General features: G+C 42.4%; 1 protein-coding gene across 1 annotated transcript in view; it reads right to left on the bottom strand.

The window, feature by feature from the left end:
• Window positions 1-16795: 16795 nt before the first annotated feature.
• Window positions 16796-27614, bottom strand: part of LIPC (lipase C, hepatic type) — a 305016-nt gene continuing 294197 nt past the window's right edge. Inside the window, exons 9-11 of the mRNA XM_069762120.1 lie at window positions 20729-20849; window positions 20224-20433; window positions 16796-17564 (exon numbers count right to left, since the gene is read on the bottom strand). Of these exons, the coding sequence (XP_069618221.1) occupies window positions 17450-17564; window positions 20224-20433; window positions 20729-20849 (446 nt within the window). The 3' untranslated portion in view covers window positions 16796-17449. The remainder of the gene's footprint in view (window positions 17565-20223; window positions 20434-20728; window positions 20850-27614) is intronic.

The following is a 27614-nucleotide window of genomic DNA, read 5'->3' on the forward strand; positions in this document are numbered from 1 at the left end:
CAATTTGTCCTGAGTACGCCGATACCCCATAAACATTGAAACCCCCCACAAGTGACACCATTTTGGAAAGTAGACCCCCTAAGGAACTCATCTAGATGTGTTGTGAGAGCTTTGAACCCCCAACTGTTTCACTACAGTTTATAACGCAGAGCCGTGAAAATAAAAAATAAAAATTTTCCCACAAAAATTATATTTTAGCCCCCAGTTGTTGTCCAATTTGTCCTGAGTACGCTGATACCCCATGTGGGGGGAACCACCGTTTGAGCGCATGGCAGACCTCGGAAGGGAAGGAGCATCATTTGGAATGCAGACTTAGATGGATTGGTCTGCAGGCGTCATATTGCGTTTGCAGAGCCCCTAATGTACCTAAACAGTAGAAACCCACACAAGTGACCCCATATTGGAAACTAGACCTCCAAGGAACTTATCTAGATGTGTTGTTAGAACTTTGAACCCCCAAAGTGTTTCACTACAGTTTATAACACAGAGCCGTGAAAATAAAAAATCTTTTTTTTTTCCACAAAAATTATTTTTTAGCCCCCAGTTTTGTATTTTCCCAAGTGACACAGGAGAAACTGGACCCCAAAAGTTGTTGTCCAATGTGTCCTGAGTACGCTCATACCCCATATGTTGGGGTAAACCCCTGTTTGCGCATACGGGAGAGCTTGGAAGGGAAGGAGCACTGTTTTACTTTTTCAACGCAGAATTGGCTGGAATTGAGATCGGATGCCATGTTGCGTTTGGAGAGCCCCTGATGTGCCTAAACAGTGGAAACCCCCCAATTATAACCGAAACCCTAAGGCCGGCGTCACACTACCGTGTTTTACGGACGTAAGAGAGGTGCTGAAAATACGGATTGCATACGGTACAATGCTTCTATATGCCCCAGCTCCTATCAGCCGTATTTTACTGATCCGTATTATACGGTCTTCTACGGCCGTAGAAAATCGCAGCATGCTGCGTTTGTCACCATATTGCGCAAAAAATACGCCAATGAAAGTCTATGGGGGCGAGAAAAATATGGATTACACACGGGCCAACAGTGTGACTTGCGAGAAATACGCAGCAGTGTTAGAGAGAAAAGCCGGCAATCCAGTGCGGTGTACAGTAAAATTACACTGACAGGTTACAATAGAACAGCTAAGATAAATGTCTACACATAGTATAGGGGTGTGTATATATATATATATATATATATATATGTCAGTGAGACACATATATGTATATATATTAATATTTCATACAGCGCTAGATAGCTTAAAAGCCGGTAATTCAATTGCCGGCTTTGCTATCTCCTTCCTAAACCTGACATGATATGAGGCATGGTTTACATACAGTAAACCATCTCATATCCCCATTTTTTTTGCATATTCCACACTATTAATGTTAGTAGTGTGTATGTGCAAAATTTGGGCTGTCTAGCTATTAAATTAACGGGTTAAATGGCGGAAAAAATTGGTGTGGGCTCCCGCGCAATTTTCTCCGCCAGAGTAGTAAAGCCAGTGACTGAGGGCAGATATTAATAGCCTGGAGAGGGTCCATGGTTATTGCCCCCCTTCCCCCCTGGCTAAAAACATCTGCCCCCAGCCACCCCAGAGAAGGCACATCTGGAAGATGCGCCTATTCTGGCACTTGGCCACTCTCTTCCCATTCCTGTGAAGCGGTGGGATATGGGGTAATGAAGGATTAATGTCACCTTGCTACTGTAAGGTGACATTAAGCCAGATTAATAATGGAGAGGCGTCAATTATGACACCTATCCATTATTAATCCATATGACCTCGAGGCCGATTGCTATGACGTACTATCCCGTCGGTGGGCATACGAGCCCACCCCACCTCGACAGGATAGTACGTCTAATGTCAGAAAGGGGTTAAAGAGGCATGCAAGTTGTACTTTAAACTGTGTCCTTACTGCTCTGGAGATGGAGCAACAAGTAGGAATTATTTCACTGTTGCAGGGGGAACGTCAGTCCTGGGCTTTTTCTCTGCCACAGGATTCTATGTGTGTGCAGTATGCGGAGGAGTTTTTCAGGGCCCTAGCCCTTATCTATGATTATCCTGATCCTATTTCCTTGGTTGAATCCAGGCTTCATCGCATTCAGCAAGGAGATTTTTCAGTAGAGGCTTATAGCTCTCAATTCCGCAGGTCGTCAACTGATTCCATATGGAATAACCCGGCTCTCGGAAGCCAATTCCTTTAGGGCCTCACTGAAAGGTTAAAGGACGCATTAGTATTGTTTGAAACTCCAGTGTCTTTGGAGGATGCCATGTCCTTGGCTATTCAGGAGGATAGATACCTGAGGGATGGATGGGTAAGATCACGTGCTTCTGAGCCCTCTTTCCAGGACAAGATTCAAATTGTTGGAGGAAAGGTCTGGGGGTGAACCTATACGTGCGGAGTTTGAAGAGCCCATGCAGTTGGAAGGTGCATTTGCGTTGCATGTTTCTCCCGACATTTGCAAGAAAAGGAGTGTATGGTTTTTTTGTGAGCGAAAGGGACAAGTGTCTACCTGCAATGTTTTTACACGTTCTAAAGTACCGCCTACGCATTCATCTGGTCCTGTTTTGCCACTACCTGTTCCAAACTGGGTTAGGGGAGACAGGTATAAACGTATGAATGTCAGTAAACGCATGCCAGGTCCGGACCTGAAAGTGAATGACTTTGTGTGGTTGTGTACCACGAATTTCAGGTTGAGGGTTCCTTCCTGGAAGTTGGGACCTAGACTCATTGGTCCCTACAAGATATCTGCCGTCATTGGTCCAGCAGTGTTTTGTTTTGAGCTACCTCAGGCTCTTAAGGTCTACAATGTTTTTCACAGGTCTTCCCACAAGAGATACATGGAACCCCTTAAGCCCTCATCCCTACGACTTCCCCAATTATGGTTCATGGAATCCTAGTTTTTCAAATCTCCGATGTCGTTCGCTTCAATACTTTGGTGGTGTTATGGTCCAGAGAAAAGGATGTGGATTTCTGCATCAGAGGTGGTCGCCCCAGGCTGGTTCGTTCATTCGTTCCACACCTCTTAACTTGAGAAACCTGGTCTTGAGTGTCTGCAGGCCACTCGTAGAAGGGGGGTACTGTCAAGGATGTGTCAGAGGCTTAAGACCGTTGCACTGCATCTTTCTGCAGTAGGTCTTAGTAAATTGCTTTGCATATGAGTGGCCATCTCCCCTGGTGCTAATCACCACACCTGGACCTGAGTGTTGATATACTTCATGCATATAGCTTGCAAGCGCGGGTGATAATTTCTATTTGCCTTTCCCTGTTGAGGCTTGGAGCAGTAGCAGTCTGCTATTGTACTTTTGGAGTTTGGAGGACGTTGGTGTTTCTCGGAGTCTTCTCAAGCTAATTGTTCCTTTGTTTCGTTTGTCTATCCCAGTTGTCTTTAGTAGTAGTGAGGATTTACAAGCGCTCATCCTGGTGCAGGGCTTATCACGAGGCTCAGGCAGGAATTAAGTATTAGCTGCGGAATCTATATAGGGATGATAGGACAGAGAGGGTGATTTTAGATCTGTCCAACGGTCTCCACTCCCTTCTTCCCTTGTGTTTGGTTCCCCTTCCCTTATTCCTTTGTGTTGCACTTAGTCTGTCCTACACTGTGCGTGACAGTTGTATATCCCTGCACAGTAGATGGTGGGAAGTGTTGCCCTGTACGTAAACTGTCAAGTGGCTGTTGCTGAAAGGATTTTTTGGGGCGGATTCTTCTGTATTTGGACAGGAGTAAGAAATTATATAAAATGGAGAAATAGTCATTACTTTTTAAAAGGAACATGTTAGGTCTACAATGCTATTAATTTGCAGATAGAGGGTTAGTAGGATTCCAGTGTTGTCTGTCAGCCTTACCAAAAGCGAAGCTACTGGGAGGAAATTAACTCTATCCCTCCCATGAGCTGCTAGCTTTGTCATTAAAAGCATGACTGGAGTAGCTTCAGCATCTGTAAGCAAGTCCTGACACTTTGATTCACAGCCGAATCTCCAGTGCATTTGCACAGAGGAAGTTATCAAAGCGCCGAGGCATGCTTACAGGCACCGCATACTGTGTACCGAGCTGTAGTTACTCTGGACGCATCTCTATGACTTAAAGCCGGCGGCTCAGGGGAGGAATTAAGTTCATCTCCCTATCGTGCTTTTTCATTAACGTGGGCAGACAACATTGAAAAGCTATTAACACTGTATCTGCAGTTTAATAGTGTTGGGAACATGACAGGTTAACTTTAAATCCTCCACCGCTCTTGTGGTCTCTGCTGCAACCAGAAGTTTTGATGTCCTTAAATCATTCACCTGATCATTGCAGCCAATCATCGACCTCGATTCGGTGATGTTTGTATGTACAATGTGAATTTTGAGGACAGTGATCGACTGTAGTGTGCCAATGACTGATCTGTGGGGCTCCACGGTACACGTAGGGATGTCAAACAGTAAGTAATGCTTTCTTCATATTAGGCCTTTCTCTAATCCTGTACAAATGTTACAAAATTTCAGAAAACCTCTTGAATTAATGATGCGCTTTGTGAGAGTCCCGGCATTTTACTTGCTATAGTGTAAAAAAACCAACAACAAAAACTAAAACCTTTCCAAGTGACTCAGCAGTGTGAAAGTCCCTTTCAATATGATCTATTGACTAGTTATTCAGCCCTGATACACTCTCCTCAATTAGATAAAACCTATGATCCCCACAATAATTATGGTGGCCCAGTTGGCTTTAACTTTAGATTATTACTTCCCTACAGTGACAGTATGGGAAAGATGTTGGATCATGGTAGTCACTTTTTACTCTGTAATGTGTCTAATTAGACACCCAATGTGTGTCCAAGACTTGCTCTGGTGACTTATTTTCCTACAAGAGTTGTATGTACACTACCCACCATTTCATGATCTGATCCATGAAGAAAACTTAATTATAGCAGACTACATTATTTTATTATAACTGCATTATAAGAATAGTTAAGAATACGATTATAAACAATTTTGACCATTGCTAATGCCAATTAACATAATGCACAGTAATAGAAGTCTGTTAAAATGAGTTTTGTCATGTAAAAAAATCATGCAAAGAATAACTTCATAACTGTTTCCATCTTCAATGTTGTTAATAATCTGCACAAATCCATTGAGAAACAAGCTGAAATAATTTTTAAGGGGGAAATTAAAAATGAAACTAAAATAATGTGGTTGCATAAGTTATTATTTGGTATGTGGTTGTGTTCAGAATTACCCGATCCCATTCAAACTCATGTTAAATAGCAGTAATTACATAGATGCCATCATAAAAAGTGATTTTTATTAACTCTATAGAGAGTTTAGTTGTTTTAGTAGGATTTTCCTTATACTTTTAGTTGCATTTTGCAGCAAAAGCCATGATCTGTAAGCAGCTTAAAATACAGAAGAGGTATTATTATAATACTTTTTTATAGCACCATTTATTCCATGGCGCTTTACATGTGAATGGGGCAAATATAGACAAGTACAATAAACATGAGTAAAACTAAGCACACACAAGTACATGATGAGGGAGGACCCTGCCCGCGAGGGCTCACAGTCCACAGGGGATGGGTGAGGATACACCAGGAGAGGGTAGAGTTGGTCATGCGGCGGTTCAGCAGACAGAGGATCGCTGCAGGTTGTTGGCTTGTCGGAAGAGGTGGTATCTCATTGTTTATCAGTCAGGAGAAAGGTCCAAAACAATTTCTGATGCAATAGATATACCATTGAACACTGAAGACAGACATGAAGAAGTGGCTTAAATTTGACACAACGCTGACATTATCTAGAACTGGATGTTCTTCAAAGTTTGTAGAAAACTTCTGGGGATCAGGACTGCCAAACAAAATACATACCATGAGATACGGCCTTCCCAAAACCCTGTCTGATGACAAATGCACACTAAGCAGGATGCAGCAGGCCTCCACTGATACAGGCTAGGAGCGGCACAGGTGCAAACTACTTGATAAAAACAACCACCCCAACCAAACATTGCAGGGGTTGGCTGCCTAGCAGAAAAAAATGCACATTGATATAACTCACATAGGACGCCAGTCACACTGATCAGGACTGCCACTAGGAATTTCTGGGCCCCATGCTGGCAAACTTTTCAGGCCCCCTTGAGACTCTGCCCAGGCTCCCCCCCAGCTCCGCTCCCACCCTTAAAACCCTTCACAGTCCCACCGCCCTCTTTTGGAAAAACTCAGCTTCACCACCACGTTCTCACCAATGAGATATTAAGAGTTCCCATCAAACAGCAGATCATATTCATAACCAGCAGCTTTTGTGCTGGCTAAAATAATTTTTAGGTTGCCACCGTGACACCGTAGACTCTTTTGGCTGGACCGGACCGTACTCTACTCTAATCTATTAAATCTAAATATATTTTTTTGTATCTTTCTTTAAGGGAATGTGTCACATGCATTTTTTTAATGACCATTAATACCACATACAAGGGAAAATACTGTCACACCATGACCAGGCCAAATATTACCATCACATAGTGCCTAATGATAAGCAAGTGTACTCGTTGCTCGGGTGACCTCCGAGTATTTCTGACTGCTCGGTGATTTAGTTTTCATCACGGCAGCTGAATGATTTACAGCTACTAGCCAGGCTGAGTACATGTGGGGGCTGCCTGGTTGCTAGGGAATCCCCACATGTAATCAAGCAGGCTAGTAGCTGTAAATCATTCAGCTGCCGCGATGAAAACTAAATCTCCGAGCAGTCAGAAATACGCAGAGGTCACTCGAGCGTGCTCGGGAAAACCCGAGCAACGAGTACAATCGCTCATCACTAATAGTAACCAAATACCACATACAAGGAACAAATACCGCCACACCATGACTAGATTACATACTACCACCGGTGACCGTATACTACAATGCTGATCATTAATAAAAAAACACAATACTAAGTGCCATCATACACAGGAACTCTATTTACTGTTAGTGTACAGGCAATACAGGGATCAGTAGCGACAAATATACACATGAGCTCTGTATATAGTGTCAGTGTACAGGTAATACAAGGATCACAGTGATGTTATACACAAGCTCTGTCAATGTACAGGTAATACTTGGATCACCAGTGACATTATACACATGAGCTCTGTATATAGTGTCAGTGTACAGGTAATACAGGGATCACTAGTGACATTATACACAGGAACTCTGTATATAGTGTCAGTGTACAGGCAACACAGGGATCACTAGTGACATTGTACATAGGAGCTCTGTATATAGTGTTAGTGTACAGGTTATACAGTGATCACCAGTGACATTATACACAGGAGTTTTGTATATAGTGTCAGTGTACAGGTGATACAAGGATCAGTAGTGACATTATACACAGGAGCTCTGTATACAGTGTCAGTGTACAGGTAATACAAGGATCACCAATGACATACACAGGAGCTGTGTATATTGTGCCAGTGTACAGGTAATACAGGGATCACCAGTGATGTTATACACTAGCTCTGTATATAGTGTTAGTGTACAGGTAATACTGGGATCACCAGTGACATTATACACATGAGCTCTGTATATAGTGTCAGTGTACAGGTAATACAGGGCAGGGATCAGTAGTGACATTATACACAGGAGCTCTGTATACAGTGTCAGTATACAGGTAATACAAGGATCACCAGTGATATACACAGGAGCTCTGTATATACTGTCAGTGTACAGGTAATACTGGGATCAGCAGTGACATTATGCACAGGAGCGCTGTATATAGTGTCAGTGTACAGCAGGGGTTCGGAACGTCTGGCCCGTACACAATATATGGCCCGCGATAGCATCTGGTGCTTCCTGCAGCCACTTTGTCCATTTTTTGGCCGCGGGTCCTTTAATTCTTCAGTGGTGCGTGCGGTTTTGTGTCCGACGTGCTCTTTGCTCTTTCCATCACTTCCCAATGAGGAGAATCCTGCAAAGCGGCTCCAGGTGAGGGACAAGTTGTAATCTGGGTGGGTAGTAGGGTCGCAGACACCGATGGATTATACACGAGCGGTGCAGAAGTTTTGGCAGCAGATTGTGTGCAGATAACACTGATGATGTGTCTCCTCCTGCTACATTGTCAGTGAGCCTGCACCAGGGAGACTCCGGACTTCATGCACAGGCACCACCCCCGACTGGAGCCGCTGCATCCGCTCCATCCACAAGGGGGTGTACCTGTCACTGCTCAGCGCCCGGCGATGTGTAGAGTGGAGACCACCCATGTACACACAGAGGTAGCAGAGTTGACCGTGTCCCGTCCTCCTGTGCGGCTGCAGTGTGCAAGCACAGGGTAATCACAGAATGCAGAAAGCAGAGGGGCTGCCTGCAGTCCTACGTGTAGTGTAAGGGGGGCAGGAGATAAACACAGCTCTGCTGTACCTGGCACAACTGCAGGCACCGATTATATTGGGGAGCAAGGACACAGGAGCTGACATACACAACACGGGGCAAGTATGCACACATCACACATATGTTCATTTACACATCCATACAGTATATACATGTGCTGTACACATACATACATCCATGTGCTGTATACCTCAGATTCCGCGTACTCCCTTGTGCTGTTTACTTCAGGCCCCGTGTACTCACCATATGCTGTATACCTCAGGTCCCGTGTACCACCCACATGCTGTATACTTCAGGCCCCATGCACCACCCATGTGCTGTATACCTCAGGCCACATGTACTCCATATGTGCTGTATACTTCAGGTCCCGAGTACTCCCCATGTGCTGTATACCTCAGGTCCCATGTACCATCCATGTGCTGCATATGTCAGGCCCCGTGTACTCCCAATGTGCTGTATACCTCAGGCTGTGTGTACTCCCAATGTGCTGTATACCTCAGGCCAAGTGTACTCCCCATGTGCTGTATAGCTCAGGCCCCGTGTACTAACCAATGTGCTGTATACCTCAGGCCACATGTACTCCCCATGTGCTGTATACTTCTGGTCCAGATTACTCCCCATATGCTGTATACCTCAGGTCTCGTGTACCACCCATGTGCTGTATAAGTCAGGCCCCATGTACCCCCCATGTGCTGTATACTTCAGGTCCCATGTACCACCCATGTGCTGCATTTTTCAGGCCCCGTGTACTCCCAATGTGCTGTATACCTCAGGCTGTGTGTACTCCCAATGTGCTGTATACCTCAGGCCAAGTGTACTCCCCATGTGCTGTATAGCTCAGGCCCCGTGTACTAACCAATGTGCTGTATACCTCAGGCCACATGTACTCCCCATGTGCTGTATACATCTGGTCCAGATTACTCCCCATGTGCTGTATACCTCAGGTCTCGTGTACCACCCATGTGCTGTATAACTCAGGCCCCATGTACCCCCCATGTGCTGTATACCTCAGGTCCCGTGTACCCCCCATGTGCTGTATACCTCAGGCCCCATGTTCAACCCATGTGCTGTATACTTCAAGCCAGGTGTACTCCCAATGTGCTGTATACCTCAGGCCCCGTGTTCTCCCCATGTGCTGTATACTTCAGGCCCTGTGTACCACGTATGTCCTGTATAGATCAGGTCCCGTGTAAGTTATTAATTTTATACGGCACCCCTGGTGTACAGGTAATACAGTGATCACTAGTGAGTATGACATTATACACAGGACCTCTGTATATAATATACAGTAGATACCATAATCCTCTGCGTGGTACACCAAAGAGAGGATAAGAAGTAAACTGAACAATATTTGAAAGTTTAAAATCAATGTTTATTAATACTAATATTAAAAACAGGATGGGACCAAAAAATGTGAAACAGACATGAAAAATGGGACCTCCAAATGGTAACGGGAGAGAGAAGCCAGCAAAAGTCAGTATTATATATCTGTGACATGTAGAGAATACCCCCCCACCTCCAATGTAAAAAAACAGAAAACCTACAAGAGCACAAGTGTGACTGCCAGGATATGGCTATGTAAAGAAGACAGGCATATATTTTTTCACCTAATATCTCTCACATGGAATACATGGTAACAAATAAGAAAAATATTTCTTTTACGTGCAGTGTATATAAAGGAGGGTATCCATATAAAAACCAGCTAGTGCTATCCTATTTGCAGCTACTTATAGACTGGTGGTGGAAATCTCTATATATATACTGCCAAGATAATTCAGAAAACAACCACAAAAGATGTAGGATAAATAAGATTTTACCTGAGCGGTTCAGTACAGGAGGTGAAGGCAGGTGCCCTGGGGTCATGTAAACATGAAAGGAAGTGTGGCTGCGCTCTCCCGACGCCCGACGAGCGCCGTTTCGCAAAAATGCTTCTTCCGGGGGCGGGTACAGGAGTTGGAAAAGTGCGGTGTTTTATACGAAGGGGAAAAGTGCTGATAGGGGGAGAGGTGCAGGGCGGCCAGTCTGTGATAACCAATAGGAGCGCACGCGTCAGGAAACGCCCCCTGTTGCCAAGGGGACCTCCGGGAGAGCGCTCCTGTGACACGCGTTGGAGCGCACAGCGGTCACATAGTGGAGCACTTCCGGGGGTCAGAGGGGGCTATAATCTCCCATGCGTGCGCATCAGGATGTCAGACAGGACACGCCAGCTAGTATGATGCAAGGGGCGTCGCAGAGGGCGTGTAGAAACGCCCAGGCCGAGGGCGGACAATGCCGCTTAAGAAATTCAATGTGATTCTCTGGAGATGCTATAGGAGAGAAGGCTGGTGGGAGGAGACTAGTTTTGGAAGGGAACAATAAGAAATAAATATAGGAGAAGGAAGAATCGATCTGAAGTGCAGTGAGGGGGAAGAGAAATAGCGATGTGGCCGGTAGGTGAAAGGAGAATATATATATATATATATATATATATACACACGAGTAGCCGGCACATGCGCATTGCGGTGCCCATGGGAATACTTAGGCACGGCAATAAAAGGAAGGAAGGGGGGGGAGAGTGAATGTGTAGAAATTGAGGGGTTGTAATTATGAGTGAAGTGCAAGTAGCGAGGTAAGGGGAAAGTGAAATGGATATAGTGGAGAACCTCAATGTAAAAATGACCATTATAGAAGGAAATAAACAATAAAAAAAGGAAATAAAAATGGTCATGAATGAACTGCTGCAAAACAGCAAAAAGGTGCAAAAATATATATATATGAGTATATATATGTGATGAGTGGATGAATTGGAGCCAGTAGTAGGCTGGAAGTGGTGGCACCAGGAGCAGATTCATGTTGGCAGAGGGTGCTAAAGGGGCAAGGGAAGGGCTGAACAGTATTGGGGTGGGATAGTCGGTAAGGAAACATTTCTTAGTATGGTAAAGGAGGAGGTATCACCAAAGTGATACCAATTAAAAAGTACAAAGTTCGTATTTTGTTCCTCTCTCTCTTCGACTCCATCTTTTTCTTCTCCGTTATTTTCTATTGTCCTTACAACTTCTCTTCCTCCTCTCCAATAGAAGTGATCCATCTGAGATGTATATCAAGGCGACCGTAGCATCTAAAGAACCAATCCGAAGTATCAGACACAAAAAGCAGCGCATGGTAAGTATGGAAACCTTGAATTGATAAAGAAATATATAAAGGTTAGTACAGAGGTAAAAGGGGTAAGGAAAGGGGAATACAAAATACCAATGTTAATTAAACTTAATAAAAACACTTAAAAAAATATTTGAAACCTGTTTCAGGACTACAGTTGCATTAATGGATATTTACAAGAAGGAATTAAAGCCAAAGGTTTCGTTTAGGCCCTGAGGGGTGATGGTGCCTAGTCGGTATATCCACTTGCTTTCCAATTGGGCAAGGGATCTACCCAAATCACCGCCTCGTATACCTAATTTGACTTGATCGATGGCTTTGAAAATTAGGCCTTTGGGGTTGGAGTTATGGTGGATTTTAAAGTGACGTTGCAGGGTTTTTAAAATGGAAAAATCTTCAATATTCTTGGCCTTTTCAATATCACGGACATGTTCCCGGATGCGTATTTTAAACTCCCGTGATGTTAGGCCAACGTATATTAAATTGCAGGGGCAGGTTGCGTGATCTATTATTCCCTGAGAAGAACAGGTCAGATGTTCCCTGATTTAAAAAGTTCTTGACTTGTCAAAGTTCACAAAGGAAAAAGATTTTTTTGTATTCAAGCAGGATTTACATGTGCCACAAGGAAAAAAGCCTTTGGGTACTGAGCTATTGTTAGGCTTGGTGCTAGTGGGATTGTAGTGGCTGTGCACTAATAGGTCTCTCAGGTTACGGCTTCTTTTTGCTACGAGAGAAGGCGAGGGAGGAAGAAATTTACATAAAATTGGGTCCGTCATCAGAATTTTCTAATGTTTTTTGAAGATCATTTTCATGTCCTCCCACTGGTTGTTAAAGGTGGAAATAAATCTGATTTGGTTTGCAGTGTTTTCTTTACGTCTGTTGGGTAGGGAGTAGAGAAGTTGTTCTCTGGGTGTTTTTTTGGCCCTTCTATAGCCATTCCTAATGCAACGTTTGCTATAGCCTCTATTGAGGAATCTTTGTGTCAAGTCTGCTGATTGATGTTCAAAGGCCTGGTCGTCTGAGCAGATACGTTTGGCTCTTAAGAACTGGCCTATTGGGATGGCTTTAATCGTTGCTGATGGAGGATGAGGTGTGTAGCAGGGAGTTTGTAGCCGTGTGTTTTCTGTATAGGTCGGTTTTGATTATACCATTTTTTAAAGCCTTAATCTTAAGATCCAAAAATTCTAAATCCCTACCAGATTTATATGTGAGGTTAATATTGAGATTATTGGTGTTGAGTTTGGTCATTAAGGTATTTAAACCTTCAGTCATTCCTTCCCATATAAACCACACATCGTCAATGTACCTCATCCACCCTTGAACCTGTTGAATTTCGGCGATGGTGTCTCCTGAAAAATTTCCCTCTCCCAGAAGCCTAGAAAAAGATTAGCGTAAGAGGGGGCACATGAGGCCCCCATGGCCGTCCCTTGTGTTTGCAGATAAATTTGTCTGTTGAAGGTAAACACGTTATGTTTAAGAACAAAATCCAGTAAGGAGAGGATTAGGTCGATCATTGAAGGGTCTAGATTACTAGTTTCCAAATACCAGGCGACTGCTTTTAGACCATCTCTGTGTCTAATTGAGGTGTACAAAGCCTCTACATCGGCGGTAACCATGATCATGTGGTCATCCAGCCAAAGATTATCCAGTTTTTGTAGGGCCGAGGTAGTGTCCTTGATGTAAGACGGCAGGGTAAGGACTAGGGGTTTGAGGAAGAAATCTATAAAGTCAGAGATAACTTCACATAGACTCACATTGCCCGAGATGATAGGTCTGCCCGGTGGGTCTATTGGGTCTTTGTGGAGTTTGGGTATTAGGTAAAGGGCCGGTAGTTTGGGGTGAAGTTTGCGGATAGTTTCCACCATATTTTTGGATATTATACCTTGTTCAAAAGCTTTTTCAACGATCAATAGAAGTTCAGCCTGGTGTTTAGGGAGCGGATTATAGGGTACCATTTGGTAGCAATGAGGGACTGTCAGTAGTTTATATGCTTGTTTCTCATACAATTTAGACGGCCAGACCACCAGATTTCCACCTTTATCCGCAGGTTTGAAAACTACATCTTTTAAAGTTTGTAGATTCATCAGGGCTTGTTTCTCTTCCCTATTCAGATTGGATATCCAAGATGGTTTTTTGGGTAAGGCCTCGATTTCTGCAGTAATTACTTTGGTAAAGATCTCTATGGCTGAACAGATATTTAGAGGTGGGAATTTGAGGGATTTATTGAACAGTTTATGAGGGAAGGAGCTTAGCTGTGGTGGATCATTTTCCAAGAGAAGTTCTTCCAGGTTCTCTAGGGCTTCCCTTTCTTCCACTGTTGAGAATGTATCGGTGGTATAATTTTTGTGATGTAATTTTTGGAGAGTGAGCTTCCTGGAGAAGAGGTGCAAGTCTCTCACCGTGGTAAAAGTGTCTAATGTGGATGTTGGTGAGAAGGTTAGGCCTCTCTCCAGGAGTCTGACTTCAATGGGAGATAAGTGATGTTCAGATAGGTTGATTACCTTTAATTGGTCACCTTGTGTTCGCTGATTTTTAGATCTGGTAAAGATGTCAGGGAGTCTTCTTTCATTTCTAAGTGCCATCCCTGTTCGAGGAGTCTCCCCTGTGGCGTTTTCACAGTCGCTCATAGAGGTGTTATTGTCCGATGTAGAGGGGACTGAGCTTTCAGAGGGAGTTCTGTTATGGGATGATTTAGTTGACTTTTTCTTATTAGATCTTTCCTTGTTTCGTTGGTCAGTGTTCTTATTCTGCCAACGATATATTTTATTAGTATCATAATCGTTAAATCGTTATAGTATACAGTGTATAGTATCAGTGTACAGGTAACACACTGACTAACCAGTGACGACTGTAGCTGAAGTCCTTTATCTTTTCTTTTCTTTTTAATCCAGCGCAGACCGCCATCACTTTTCAGCCAGGACTCATAAGCTATACAGATGAATATGAAAGCAGAGCACCACATGAAGGCCCCCCCCAGGCTTCCCCGAAGCACAAGAATCTCATTATCTCAAAACTGAAAATAAAGATTAAACAACAACAACCACAAGATGGATTTCATCAACCAAGGTGTCATTTTAATCAGTATAATGGCACTGACCTGACACTGTCCGTAGGTTACTGTGCAAAATCCTTCTGACAGTTTGCTTTAAAGTATCTGCAGGAATTTCTGGAAAGAAATGGTTGCGTACTGTATATACAGCTAGGTCCATATATATTTGGACTGAGACGACATTTTTCTAATTTTGGTTATAGACATTACCACAATGAATTTTAAACAAAACAATTCAGATGCAGTTGAAGTTCAGACTTTCAGCTTTCATTTGAGGGTATCCACATTAAAATTGGATGAAGGGTTTAGGAGTTTCAGCTCCTTAACATGTCCCACCCTGTTTTAAAAGGGACCAAACGTAATTGGACAATTCACTCCAAGGCTATTTCATGGACAGGTGTGGGCAATACCTTCGTTATGTAATTCTCAATTAAGCAGATAAAAGGCCTGGAGTTGATTTGAGGTGTGGTGCTTGCATATGAAAGGTTTTGCTGTGAAGTAAACATGCGGTCAAAGGAGCTCTCCATGCAGGTGAAACAAGCCATCCTTAAGCTGCGAAAACAGAAAAAACGTATCCGAGAAATTGCTGCAATATTAGGAGTGGCAAAATCTACGGTTTGGTACAGCCTGAGAAAGAAAGAAAGCACTGGTGAACTCATTAATGCAAAAAGACCTGGGCGCCCACGGAGGACAACAGTGGTGGTTTATTGCAGAATAATCTCAATGGTGAAGAGAAACCCCTTCACAACAGCCAACCAAGTGAACAACACTCTCCAGGAGGTCGGCGTATCAATATCCAAATCTACCTTAAAGAGAAGACTGCATGAAAGTAAATACAGAGGGTTCACTGCACGGTGCAAGCCACTCATAAGCATCAAGAATAAAAAGGCTAGACTGGACTTTGCTAAAAAAAACATCTAAAAAAAGCCAGCACAATTCTGGAAGAACATTCTTTGGACAGATGAAACCAAGATCAACCTCTACCAGAATGATGGAAAGAGAAAAGTATGGCAAAGGTGTGGTACAGCTCATGATCCAAAGCATATCACATCATCTGTAAAACACGGCAGAGGCAGTGTGATGGCTTGGGCATGCATGGCTGTCAGTGGCACTGGGTCACTAGTGTTTATTGATGATGTGACACAGGACAGAAGCAGCCAAATGAATTCTGAGGTATTCAGAGACATACTGTGTGCTCAGATCCAGCCAAATGCAGCCAAACTGATTGGTCATCGTTTCATACTACAGATGGACAATGACCCAAAACATAAAGCCAAAGCAACCCAGGAGTTTATTAAACCAAAGAAGTGGAATATTCTTGAATGGCCAAGTCAGTCACCTGATCTCAACCCAATTGAGCATGCATTTCACTTATTAAAGACTAAACTTCAGACAGAAAGGCCCTCAAACAAACAGCAACTGAAAACCACCACAGTGAAGGCCTGGCAGAGCATCAAAAAGGAGGAAACACAGCGTCTGCTGATATCCATGAGTTCAAAGACTTCAGGCAGTCATTGCCAACAAAGGGTTTTCAACCAAGTACTAAATATCAACATTTTATTTAAAATTATTGAATCTGTCCAATTACTTTTGGTCCCTTTAAAAACAGGGTGGCACATGTTAAGGAGCTGAAACTCCTAAACCCTTCATCCAATTTTAATGTGGATACCCTCAAATGAAAGCTGAAAGTCTGAACTTCAACTGCATCTGAATTGTTTTGTTTAAAATTCATTGTGGTAATGTCTATAACCAAAATTATAAAAATGTTGTCTCTGTCCAAATATATGTGGACCTAACTGTATCTCCCATATTCTTCATATGTCTGGCCTGTGGGATTGGGTGGCAAAATAGAAGCCTTTTTCTTACATCCAAGCTTGGCTATGTTTTGACAAAACTAACATAAAGTCTGTGAAAAGCATGTGGTAAAATGAGTGGGGGTCCTGAGATCTGTACACAGGAGATGCTCTTGCAATCTAACAGATTTGGAAAGCTACTGCAAGGAAGAGTGAGCAAAGATAGCCAATTGTAGATGTGCCGTGCTGATAGATTTCTATATATTCTATATACTAAATGCTTTCATAAATTCAAAGATTACTTCAACAAAGTATTAGGTTAAGGCTGCACATTTTTATGCAACCACATTGTTTGATTTAGTTTTTCTTTTTCTTTATCCACCAGAAAAAGATTGAATTTGTTTTTCAAGGATTTGCACAGATTGTGGGCAACATTAAAAGTAGAGTGAGTTCTGAAATGATTCTTCGTTCTATGATTTTTTTTTTCTACATGATGAAAACCTGGCATTTTAACAGAGGTGTATATACTTTTTATTTCCACTCTAGAATGCAAGTTACAACTCTGGGTCAGAACAAGTGAAGTAATCTATTTGGGAATCAGAACCCTTTAAAGTTTTATAATGTAACTGATGGCTGTAGAAAATGTTCTATTCCTTACATACAACAATGGAGACATAGTATATTGTGGGTTTCTTAAAACCTTGTATAAAAGAAAAAAAAAAGGAAAAATTAAGAAAATTAAGTTGTTTCTGATATATTGCCACACAAGGAGGACCCATTGTGAGATGTGGTGAAGGGTTTGTATTGTAGAATTATTGGAGATATTAAAACTTGTATTTTTACCCAGGAGAATGTTTGTTTTTAAGCAAGGCTATATAGGCATTACAAATTTGAAAAATTCAATTGGAGAAACCTTCAAATAGAAAATTTATTTCAAGTAGTTTCTAAAACGATGTAAAATATTGATAATGAAAAGGTGTTTCAAATCTAGAAGTCTACTTTTTAATAAGTAGGAATATCTTCAGACACATTGTGGTAGTTGCCTTTTAAGGGTCTGTCCAGATCTGCTTGAACATGATTTATCTAGTGAAATAATGGTATGTCGGCAGATGTCTTGTAATGTGTTATCTCCTTTTGATAATTTAAAGATGTTTTCGGGACTTTTTCCTCTTCAGTCTGCTTAAACATCTCACATAGCTCTTTTCTTGGTCAGGATGGAGTTCAAAGTCCTCAACGTTTTCAGCACAAAATGTTAATCTGTGAAAAAAATGTATCAAAATGTATTAGGTAAAAAAGAAATAAAGAATAAAGGGAACCTGTCAGACCCTGTGAGGTTGGCGCCGTCATACTGATTAAAATGATACCTTGGTTGATAATATCCGTCTTAAGGTTGTTTAGTCTATATTTGTGGTTTCCAGTTAATGATGTTCTCCTGCTTCGGGGTGGCCTGTGTGGGGTCTTCATGTGCTGCTCTGCTTAGGTATTCATACTGATGGCTTATAACAGGTCACTGTAATGGCGAGTGCACCATTTTGCTTTATGTAAATATTTTTCTAATCCCACAAAAATATATGCAGTATGTAAAATAGGAGGCAGGTTGCTGAAGGATCAGTGACCTGTCAGAAGCCATACAGATGAATACCTAATCAGAGCGCCACATGAAGACCCCCTCCCACAGGTCGCCCCGGGGCATGAGCAAATCATTAACTACAAAGTGAAAATAAAGATTAAACAACCACAAGATGGATTTCATCAACCCAGGTATCATTTTAATCAGTATAACGGCGCCAGCCTGACACTGCCTGTAGGTTACTGAGCACAATCCTGCTGACAGGTTCCCTTTAAAGAAATAAATGGCATACCTGAAAAGAAGTGGTTAATCTAGCATAATGACTTGTAATACACCTCATCATGAAGCATTAGGCCTAAATAACATTCTGGATGTTGCTTTTAGACCAGGTATAATTGACCAGAAATAATGCAGTTCACCAGTGTCAGGCCAGTATTGTGGCTTGTATTCCAGGCCAACACCTCATATTAGCCCTTGCAGGGGTTTTATCAAATGCACCTGAGAGCAAAAACTGGGTTAATTGATACGTTGCATTGACATGCATGTCAGTGGTAAAATAATTTTTCTTTTACTGATGAACTTCGGTATTCCTATACATTTAAAGCCCCATTTACCCAACCTTTTACATCAGTATTTTTGTGTAACAGGCTTTAGAAAGTTGCAAACTTTTGGTGCAACTCAAGCTTGCTCTAAAATTTTCCAACTATTGGAGTTTCCTCGCTATTTTTACCCTGCCCAAACAAAGTAAGCGGGTCGGGGCATTGACAAATGCTACTTGTCAAATTATTGCGAACAGTGACTTTTGCTATGCCACAAATCTTATGGCAATAAGGACTGGAGTAAGACTTGTGGAGAGGCGCACACCACTTGTCAGACAATCCTGATCCATTAAGAGGCTACTGCATCTTAATGAATCAGGCGTGTCTGCCTTCAGCACGACTCCTTATCAAGCCTGGCGTGGTTTTGATGAATCTGTGCGGTAATGTCTGGTGGGATGATTGGGCTTTATTTAGTGTGGTCAAAGCAGGAGCCTGAAAATGCTAGTGCTGGCTCAGACTTTTTACAATTGACTATACTAAGTTAAGTTACTTCTAAAAGAAGGTGCCTCATGATCACTTTGTGTTAACTTTTCAGTTAGACAAGTAATAAAAGTACATTAAGGCCTGCGTCTAAATTTATCATGAACAGGTGCTTGCAAATTGGGTGCACATCTCAATTTTGTATGTGTACAAACATGGAAGACCTTCTTGACTAGGTATGGCCTACTGGACATTCTCTAAAGGCCCCCAATACACATTAGACTAAAGTCTTATGCACCTGCTAATAACCACCGATACAGTAGACAATCTGTGTATTGGAGCAAGGGTCAACTGATTGTCAGCTAAGTTTTTAATTGGGCATTTTGGACTGCCAATCACTTTGTTCTTCCGGAGATGTGTCTGTCTACGGCTTTTTCATAGACCGCATAGGAATGCTCAACCGAACAAGTGCTCCTGTGTATGGGAGAGACAGCTAACGTGGCTGCTGCACAAAGGATTGGACAAAGCCATTTATGCCAGCAGCCAGCTAATGAGTATTGGAGCCTTACGTCACCAGACAATATGCAAACTGTTTCCTGAGATGCTGATCCAGTACTGTCTCCCGAATACTTATTCTAGTGTGGTTTTTTTTTTTTTTTTAAACACTATAACTCATCTGGTGAGTGCAGCTATTTCATTTAGTTGGCCGAAAGAGTTGTGTGCCTCCATTGTGTCTTGTCAGAAGTGCTATTTCTGGTGTAAAAAACAAACAAACAAAAAAACAGAGGTTTTGCAGAATTTTATGGGCTGCCACAGCCAAGCCAAATCCCAGCTCCTCTCAGATGGACCTACTTTGGTAGAACTTCTTCACACTTGAGTGAAAATGACAAAAGTCACTCTTTTTGTGCAACTCCTCACTGTGCAAAAATTTTGCATCTTTTTAAAGCATTTTATGCCACTTTTCTGGTATAAAAACTTTGATGCAATGCCCCCGATAGAATCTTCTTTTTTTAATACATGTGTTATAAATCTGCAATCTGTAGCCAGTGTAGTGGTTGTGTCGGCCTGTGTGTGAGTGGTGAAGGTCTGGTTTTCCAAACTTTGATACCCAGGGGACTGAGCATGGGATTATTTGTGAGGTCTCAGAAGTGAGGTCAACCTATCCTAACAATATCCCAGTGATTTGCCATTAATATTAAGATTTGCAGAATCCATTTTATGACTCAGGGAGCTATATGACATAAAAGTGAATTATTATATGTTGAACTAAATTAATTACCGTATCCATATTCAAAATGGATTTTCGAGTTGCTCTTCATATACTAACCTCTCCTGTGACTCTCCAGCTAAGACCCTTATTTTCTTTACAAGCAGTCCTGGAAGTGTGTCCCAAGAAATCTTCTTTTGAAGAGTATACCATAAACTCTTAATGTCTTTACTGCCTTCCCATTTTAAGTTGATCATCATGAGATCTCCAATATCAGTGTCTAAGCTGACGAGAAAAGTGTAGGTTCCACTCTCCTTAATGCCTCCAGATCTAGAAAAAGACATCTTAAATTTACCACCAAACATAAAGCACATACATAAAACAATCAGCATTCCGCTCTTTGGTCTTTAACATGTTCAATGTGCTGAAACATTTTGTAAACTGTAAAAACTCATACATTTTTATGCCATCCTGATGGAGTTCCCAATCTGGATGAAGAACTGAACCAATTCTGAAGGGTGCATTACTTAGTCCATTGTTGTTGGACAAGTTGTCTTTTGCTTCGTTACTTCATACTTTTTTTTGTGTAAAGGTAAAAATGTAAATGAATAAGAGAAATACTCACATTTCTAAAGATATGTCGTTTATATCTTGTTTAGTTCCCGTAAGAGATGCGGATAATTGAGGGAACAGCTGCTTATCTGCAATGTGATTGGTTACTTGCATCTTGAACTGGTAATGGTAAGCTGCAATGATCAATACAATAGTAGTTAGGAGGCCTTTCCCCATATATTACAGTTTGTAAGATCTGTAGTGCAGGTTCTTTACTTCTTTAATGCTGATGTTGTAAGTCACACTACTAATCACTGTAAAGGTGCAGTTTCATTGAAAGATTATTGTGAAATGAGCATTGGTAGGAATGCTTAATGCACGTTATCTTGTGGCATAAAAAGGCTGTCAGTCACCCGAATAATCGCTTAAATGGTCGATCATCTGGTGGAATGATTTCTTATGCTGCAGAAAAGATCATCATTCTCAGCTATGCATTGTCATGTGTAAACAGGACTTGTGCTGCCAAGAACAACCGTTGCCCATCCGCACTGATGGATCTATTACAGATTATTCATGGCGCACCATTTAGTGCTGTGTGCCTGTCTACACAAGCTACTAAACAACCATGCTTGGCAAATATTTAACAATCGATGGTGGTTTAAAGGAGCACTATCATCAAAGGATTGATGCTCTTAATATAATGTAGTCATCATATTATATGGCACTGTGTACTTACAATTGCTAATTTTGTCTTTCTACCTAGTTAATTCTTCTCTTTTCCATTAGGTCTATGGCATCACGTGATTAAAAACTGACTTGCTGAATCCATCTAAGCTTTATGTAGAAACAGGAAGTCCATTTCCCCTGTATGACTCATGAGTCTCTGCAAAAGTCCCTGATGGGGAGCTGGGTCAGTTGAAGAGAAATGATTTCTGCAGACTAAAGAGACTTTCTGTTTCTATATAGAGCAAATGGAAGAAGCTGGGTAGAAAGGCAAAATGAGCAATTGTAAGTTCACAGTGCCATATAATATGATGATTGCAATATTTTAAGAGGACCAAAACTTTGATAGGAGAGCTTTGTTAATGTTGCATATCCAGCACTTGTAACTCCACCTTTAGTCACTTGCCCAGAATAATAACAATTCCAGTTCCCTTGATAAATTAGAGATCAATAATGAAAATTTTCAAATGTCCTAGATGGAAAAAAAAAATCACACAAAAATACTTCTTCCCGGAATCTGGAATAATTTGTCAATCCTAAAATGTACCCTTTTCTTCTGTCATTAGATAGTTTATTACAATAGTATTGTAAAGTGATCTATTTTGGCTTGTCATTTTTGTATCAGATTCTGCCATTTTGCTGACCCAGCTTCTTCTGGATTTGTGAAAATGTAACGGTTCCTGTTAAAAATGTAGCGCAATAATAGGAAACTATTGTTGTCACCTATTAAAGACTCTCTTCTTAACTCATTGTTCACAAAAACCGTTCATTAAACATTCTCTGCGTCTGGGAAGATGTTGGAAATTCAAAGTAAACATCCGTGACCATCCATTCTAAGATTGGTAATTTGTATTTGGAGAACCTGGCTCCCACCTCTGTCATCTGATAGAACTTAATGTATCTTCCAATGTAGAACCACAAATGTTCTGTAGCAGTTACTGATTTGTGGAGTAACAATGAGTCCTCAGCAGACTAATTACGGCTATAAATGTTAGTCCTCACGCAGAATGGAAATGCTTTCAGGTGTCGGAGAGCAATTATGGAGACTTTCCTGTGCTTGGCTGGGTGCCTGCATATGTTCCTTCTGGCTCACAAAGAGGAGATGGTACAATAAAGCCTTACACATTGGGATTCAGGCGGCAGCTTCCTGTGCGCATATTTATATTAGACGCAAGCATACAAAATTAGTCTTGGGGAAATCTGCTTCTCTTTATAATTAAAAAGAAAGAAGAAAGGTCTTTGCAAAATTGCTCGTCTTACAGATAGAATACGATAAATCTCATGGAGACTTAACTAGGTCATAACCCAGACAACTTGAGCTGAGGGTAAGATGTTGAGATGTAACACAGACAAACAGACATAACTCATCAAATCTGACAACTGTATCTGATTATACAACGTCTGCTTAAAATATGTCATAGGTAATATTCTGCATTTCCACAGCTTTCCCTGAAATCCACTTATATAATGATTATTTTTATAATTTATTCTTATTCTTTGCAGGCAATGTACAAACTAAATTACATGGTTGAATTTACAGGTACATTAAGTTTCTGGTAGGAAAAATCTTGCAGTGCGTTGCCCAAGGCAAATAAAGATAAAGTGAGCTTGCCAGACACATAACGAGCAGAAGTGGAGATTTAACCCTGGGTTATGCATCTTCAAAGTCAAAGCAGGGACCAAAAGATCTTTCCTGAACTTCTTTTGAGTTTACTGAAATATTACCTCCAGGAGAGAATGCCGAGTAACGTAGACAGCTACGTGACCTCAGGAACTGAGAGATGTAAGCGTAGAACATTGTATACATGTGCTGTGAATAGTGTGCCTGTGTGCAAGTCCCATCGGACGATGCCTACTACAGTGACAGTGATTGACACATTAGCCAATGATGGGACAGTAGTAGTCCCATCATCCGGCTAATGTGTTGAATAAAAAAAAAACATACATGCTACATACATGCTACATACATGCTATATGCTACATACTACATACATGCTACATACATACTACATACATGCTACATACTTGTTACATACATGCTACATACAGTACATTCATACATTACATACAGTACATACATACATACAGTACATTAAACATAAAGTTCATACTCACCATTACTTGTCACTTTGTTCCCCGAAGCCAGTGTCATCTGTAAAAAAAAGTATGAAAATAACAAACAACCAATATACTCCCTGTCCGCAGAAATCCACGAGTGTCCCACGACGATCTCCTGTGGAGAACGTCAGCATCAGCTGATGCGACCGCTCTCTAGGGGCTCCGGGAACACAATGATGGGAGGGAGGTATCCTTCCGCACTGTATTCCTCTGCCGCTGTAAAAAAAAAAAAAAGTCCCTACTCTCACTTTTAAGATTGCTGTATGAGAAATTTTCCCACGCAGCAATTGCAATAAAGTGAGACTTTGTCCTAAGGTAACCTCAGTGATGCACTTCAGGAGCCATTTTTTATGAAAGGTAATTCAGTACCACAATGGACATAGAGGTCAGCGCACATACAGTGACCTGGCAATAACCCAAAAAACAAGAACGAGCTCTGAGACGTGGGAACTCTGTTGACCGCAATCCCTAATCCTCTCCAACCACACTAAAGGCAGCCGTGGATTGCGCCTAACGCTCCCTATGCAACTCGGCACGGCCTGAGAAACTAGCTAGCCTGAAGATAGAAAATAAGCCTACCTTGCCTCAGAGAAATACCCCAAAGGAAAAGACAGCCCCCACATATAATGACTGTGAGATAAGATGAAAAGACAAACGTAGAGATGAAATAGATTTAGCAAAGTGAGGCCCAACTTTCTGAACAGAGCGAGGATAGGAAAGGTAACTTTGCGGTCAACACAAAACCCTACAAAAACCACGCAAAGGGGGCAAAAAGACCCTCCGTACCGAACTAACGGCACGGAGGTACACCCTCTGCGTCCCAGAGCTTCCAGCAAGCAGAAAAAAACAAATTGACAAGCTGGACAGAAAAAAACAGCAAACAAATAGCAAAGAGGAACTTAGCTATGCAGAGCAGCAGGCCACAGGAACGATCCAGGAGGAAACAGGTCCAATACTAGAACATTGACTGGAGGCCAGGATCAAAGCACTAGGTGGAGTTAAATAGAGCAGCACCTAACGACCTCACCACATTACCTGAGGAAGGAAACTCAGAAGCCGCAGTACCACTTTCCTCCACCAACGGAAGCTCACAGAGAGAACCAGCCGAAGTACCACTTGTGACCATAGGAGGGAGCTCTGCCACAGAATTCACAACAGTACCCCCCTTGAGGAGGGGTCACCGAACCCTCACCAGAGCTCCCAGGACGACCAGGATGTGCCATATGAAAGGCACGAACAAGATCGGGAGCATGGACATCAGAGGCAAAGACCCAGGAATTATCTTCCTGAGCATAACCCTTCCACTTAACCAGATACTGGAGTTTCCGCCTTGAAACACGAGAATCCAAAATCTTCTCCACAATATACTCCAACTCCCCCTCCACCAAAACCGGGGCAGGAGGATCAACAGATGGAACCATAGGTGCCACGTATCTCCGCAACAATGACCTATGGAATACGTTATGTATGGAAAAAGAATCTGGAAGGGTCAGACGAAAAGACACCGGATTAAGAACCTCAGAAATCCTATACGGACCAATAAAACGAGGTTTAAACTTAGGAGAGGAAACCTTCATAGGAATATGACGAGAAGATAACCAAACCAAGTCCCCAACCCGAAGTCGGGGACCCACACAGCGTCTGCGATTAGCGAAACGTTGAGCCTTCTCCTGGGACAAAGTCAAATTGTCCACTACATGAGTCCAAATCTGCTGCAACCTGTCCACCACAGTATCCACACCAGGACAGTCCAAAGACTCAACCTGCCCTGAAGAGAAACGAGGATGGAACCCAGAGTTGCAGAAAAGCGGTGAAACCAAGGTAGCCGAGCTGGCCCGATTATTAAGGGCGAACTCAGCCAAAGGCAAAAAGGACACCCAGTCATCCTGATCAGCAGAAACAAAGCATCTCAGATATGTTTCCAAGGTCTGATTGGTTCGTTCGGTCTGGCCATTAGTCTGAGGATGGAAAGCCGAGGAAAAAGACAAGTCAATGCCCATCCTACCACAAAAGGCTCGCCAAAACCTCGTAACAAACTGGGAACCTCTGTCAGAAACGATATTCTCTGGAATGCCATGTAAACGAACCACATGCTGGAAAAACAATGGCACCAAATCAGAGGAGGAAGGCAATTTAGACAAGGGTACCAAATGGACCATCTTAGAGAAGCGATCACAGACCACCCAAATGACTGACATCTTTTGAGAGACGGGAAGATCTGAAATAAAATCCATAGAGATATGTGTCCAAGGCCTCTTCGGTACCGGCAAGGGCAAAAGCAACCCACTGGCACGAGAACAGCAGGGCTTAGCCCGAGCACAAATCCCACAGGACTGCACAAAAGTACGCACATCCTGCGACAGAGATGGCCACCAAAAGTATCTAGCCACTAACTCTCTGGTACCAAAGATTCCAGGATGACAAGCCAACACCGAACAATGAACCTCAGAGATAACTTTATTCGTCCACCTATCAGGGACAAACAGTTTCTCCGCTGGGCAACGATCAGGTTTATTAGCCTGAAGTTTTTGCAGCACCTGCCGCAAATCAGGGGAGATGGCAGACACAATTACTCCCTCTTTGAGGATACCCGCAGGCTCAGATACACCCGGAGAGTCGGGCACAAAACTCCTAAACAGAGCATCCGCCTTCACATTTTTAGAGCCCGGAAGGTATGAAATCACAAAGTCAAAACGGGCAAAAAAACAACGACCAACGAGCTTGTCTAGGATTCAACCGCTTGGCGGACTCGAGATAAGTCAAGTTCTTATGATCAGTCAAGACCACCACGCGATGCTTAGCTCCTTCAAGCCAATGACGCCACTCCTCGAATGCCCACTTCATGGCCAGCAACTCTCGATTGCCCACATCATAATTTCGCTCAGCAGGCGAAAACTTCCTGGAAAAGAAGGCGCATGGTTTCATCACCGAGCAATCAGAACTTCTCTGCGACAAAACAGCCCTTGCTCCAATCTCAGAAGCATCAACCTCGACCTGGAACGGAAGCGAAACATCTGGTTGACACAACACAGGGGCAGAAGAAAAACGACGCTTCAACTCTTGAAAAGCTTCCACCGCAGCAGAAGACCAATTGACCAAATCAGCACCTTTCTTGGTCAAATCGGTCAATGGTTTAGCAATACTAGAAAAATTGCAGATGAAGCGACGATAAAAATTAGCAAAGCCCAGGAACTTTTGCAGACTTTTCAGAGATGTCGGCTGAGTCCAATTATGGATGGCTTGGACCTTAACAGGGTCCATCTCGATAGTAGAAGGGGAAAAGATGAACCCCAAAAATGAAACCTTCTGAACACCAAAGAGACACTTTGATCCCTTCACAAACAAAGAATTAGCACGCAGGACCTGAAACACCGTTCTGACCTGCTTCACATGAGACTCCCAATCATCCGAGAAGATCAAAATGTCATCTAAGTACACAATCAGGAATTTATCCAGGTACTCTCGGAAGATGTCATGCATAAAGGACTGAAACACTGATGGAGCATTGGCAAGTCCGAATGGCATTACTAGATACTCAAAATGGCCCTCGGGTGTATTAAATGCAGTTTTCCACTCATCGCCTCGCTTAATACGCACAAGATTATACGCACCACGAAGATCTATCTTGGTGAACCAACTAGCCCCCTTAATCCGAGCAAACAAATCAGATAACAATGGCAAGGGGTACTGAAATTTAACCGTGATCTTATTTAGAAGGCGGTAATCTATACAAGGTCTCAGTGAACCATCCTTCTTGGCTACAAAAAAGAACCCTGCTCCTAATGGCGACGATGACGGGCGAATATGCCCCTTCTCCAAAGACTCCTTCACATAACTCCGCATAGCGGCGTGCTCAGGCACAGATAAATTAAACAGTCGACCTTTTGGGAATTTACTACCAGGAATCAAATCGATAGCACAATCACAATCCCTATGCGGAGGTAGGGTATCGGACTTGGGCTCATCAAATAAATCCCGGTAATCAGACAAGAACTCAGGAACCTCAGAAGGGGTGGATGACGAAATAGTCAGAAATGGGACATCACCATGTACCCCCTGACAACCCCAGCTGGACTTGTAGCCATGGCAACCCCAACACGACCACATCATGCAGATTA

The sequence above is a fragment of the Ranitomeya imitator genome, chromosome 4 (genome assembly GCF_032444005.1).
Source record: "Ranitomeya imitator isolate aRanImi1 chromosome 4, aRanImi1.pri, whole genome shotgun sequence".
NCBI classification, from domain to species: domain Eukaryota; kingdom Metazoa; phylum Chordata; class Amphibia; order Anura; family Dendrobatidae; genus Ranitomeya; species Ranitomeya imitator.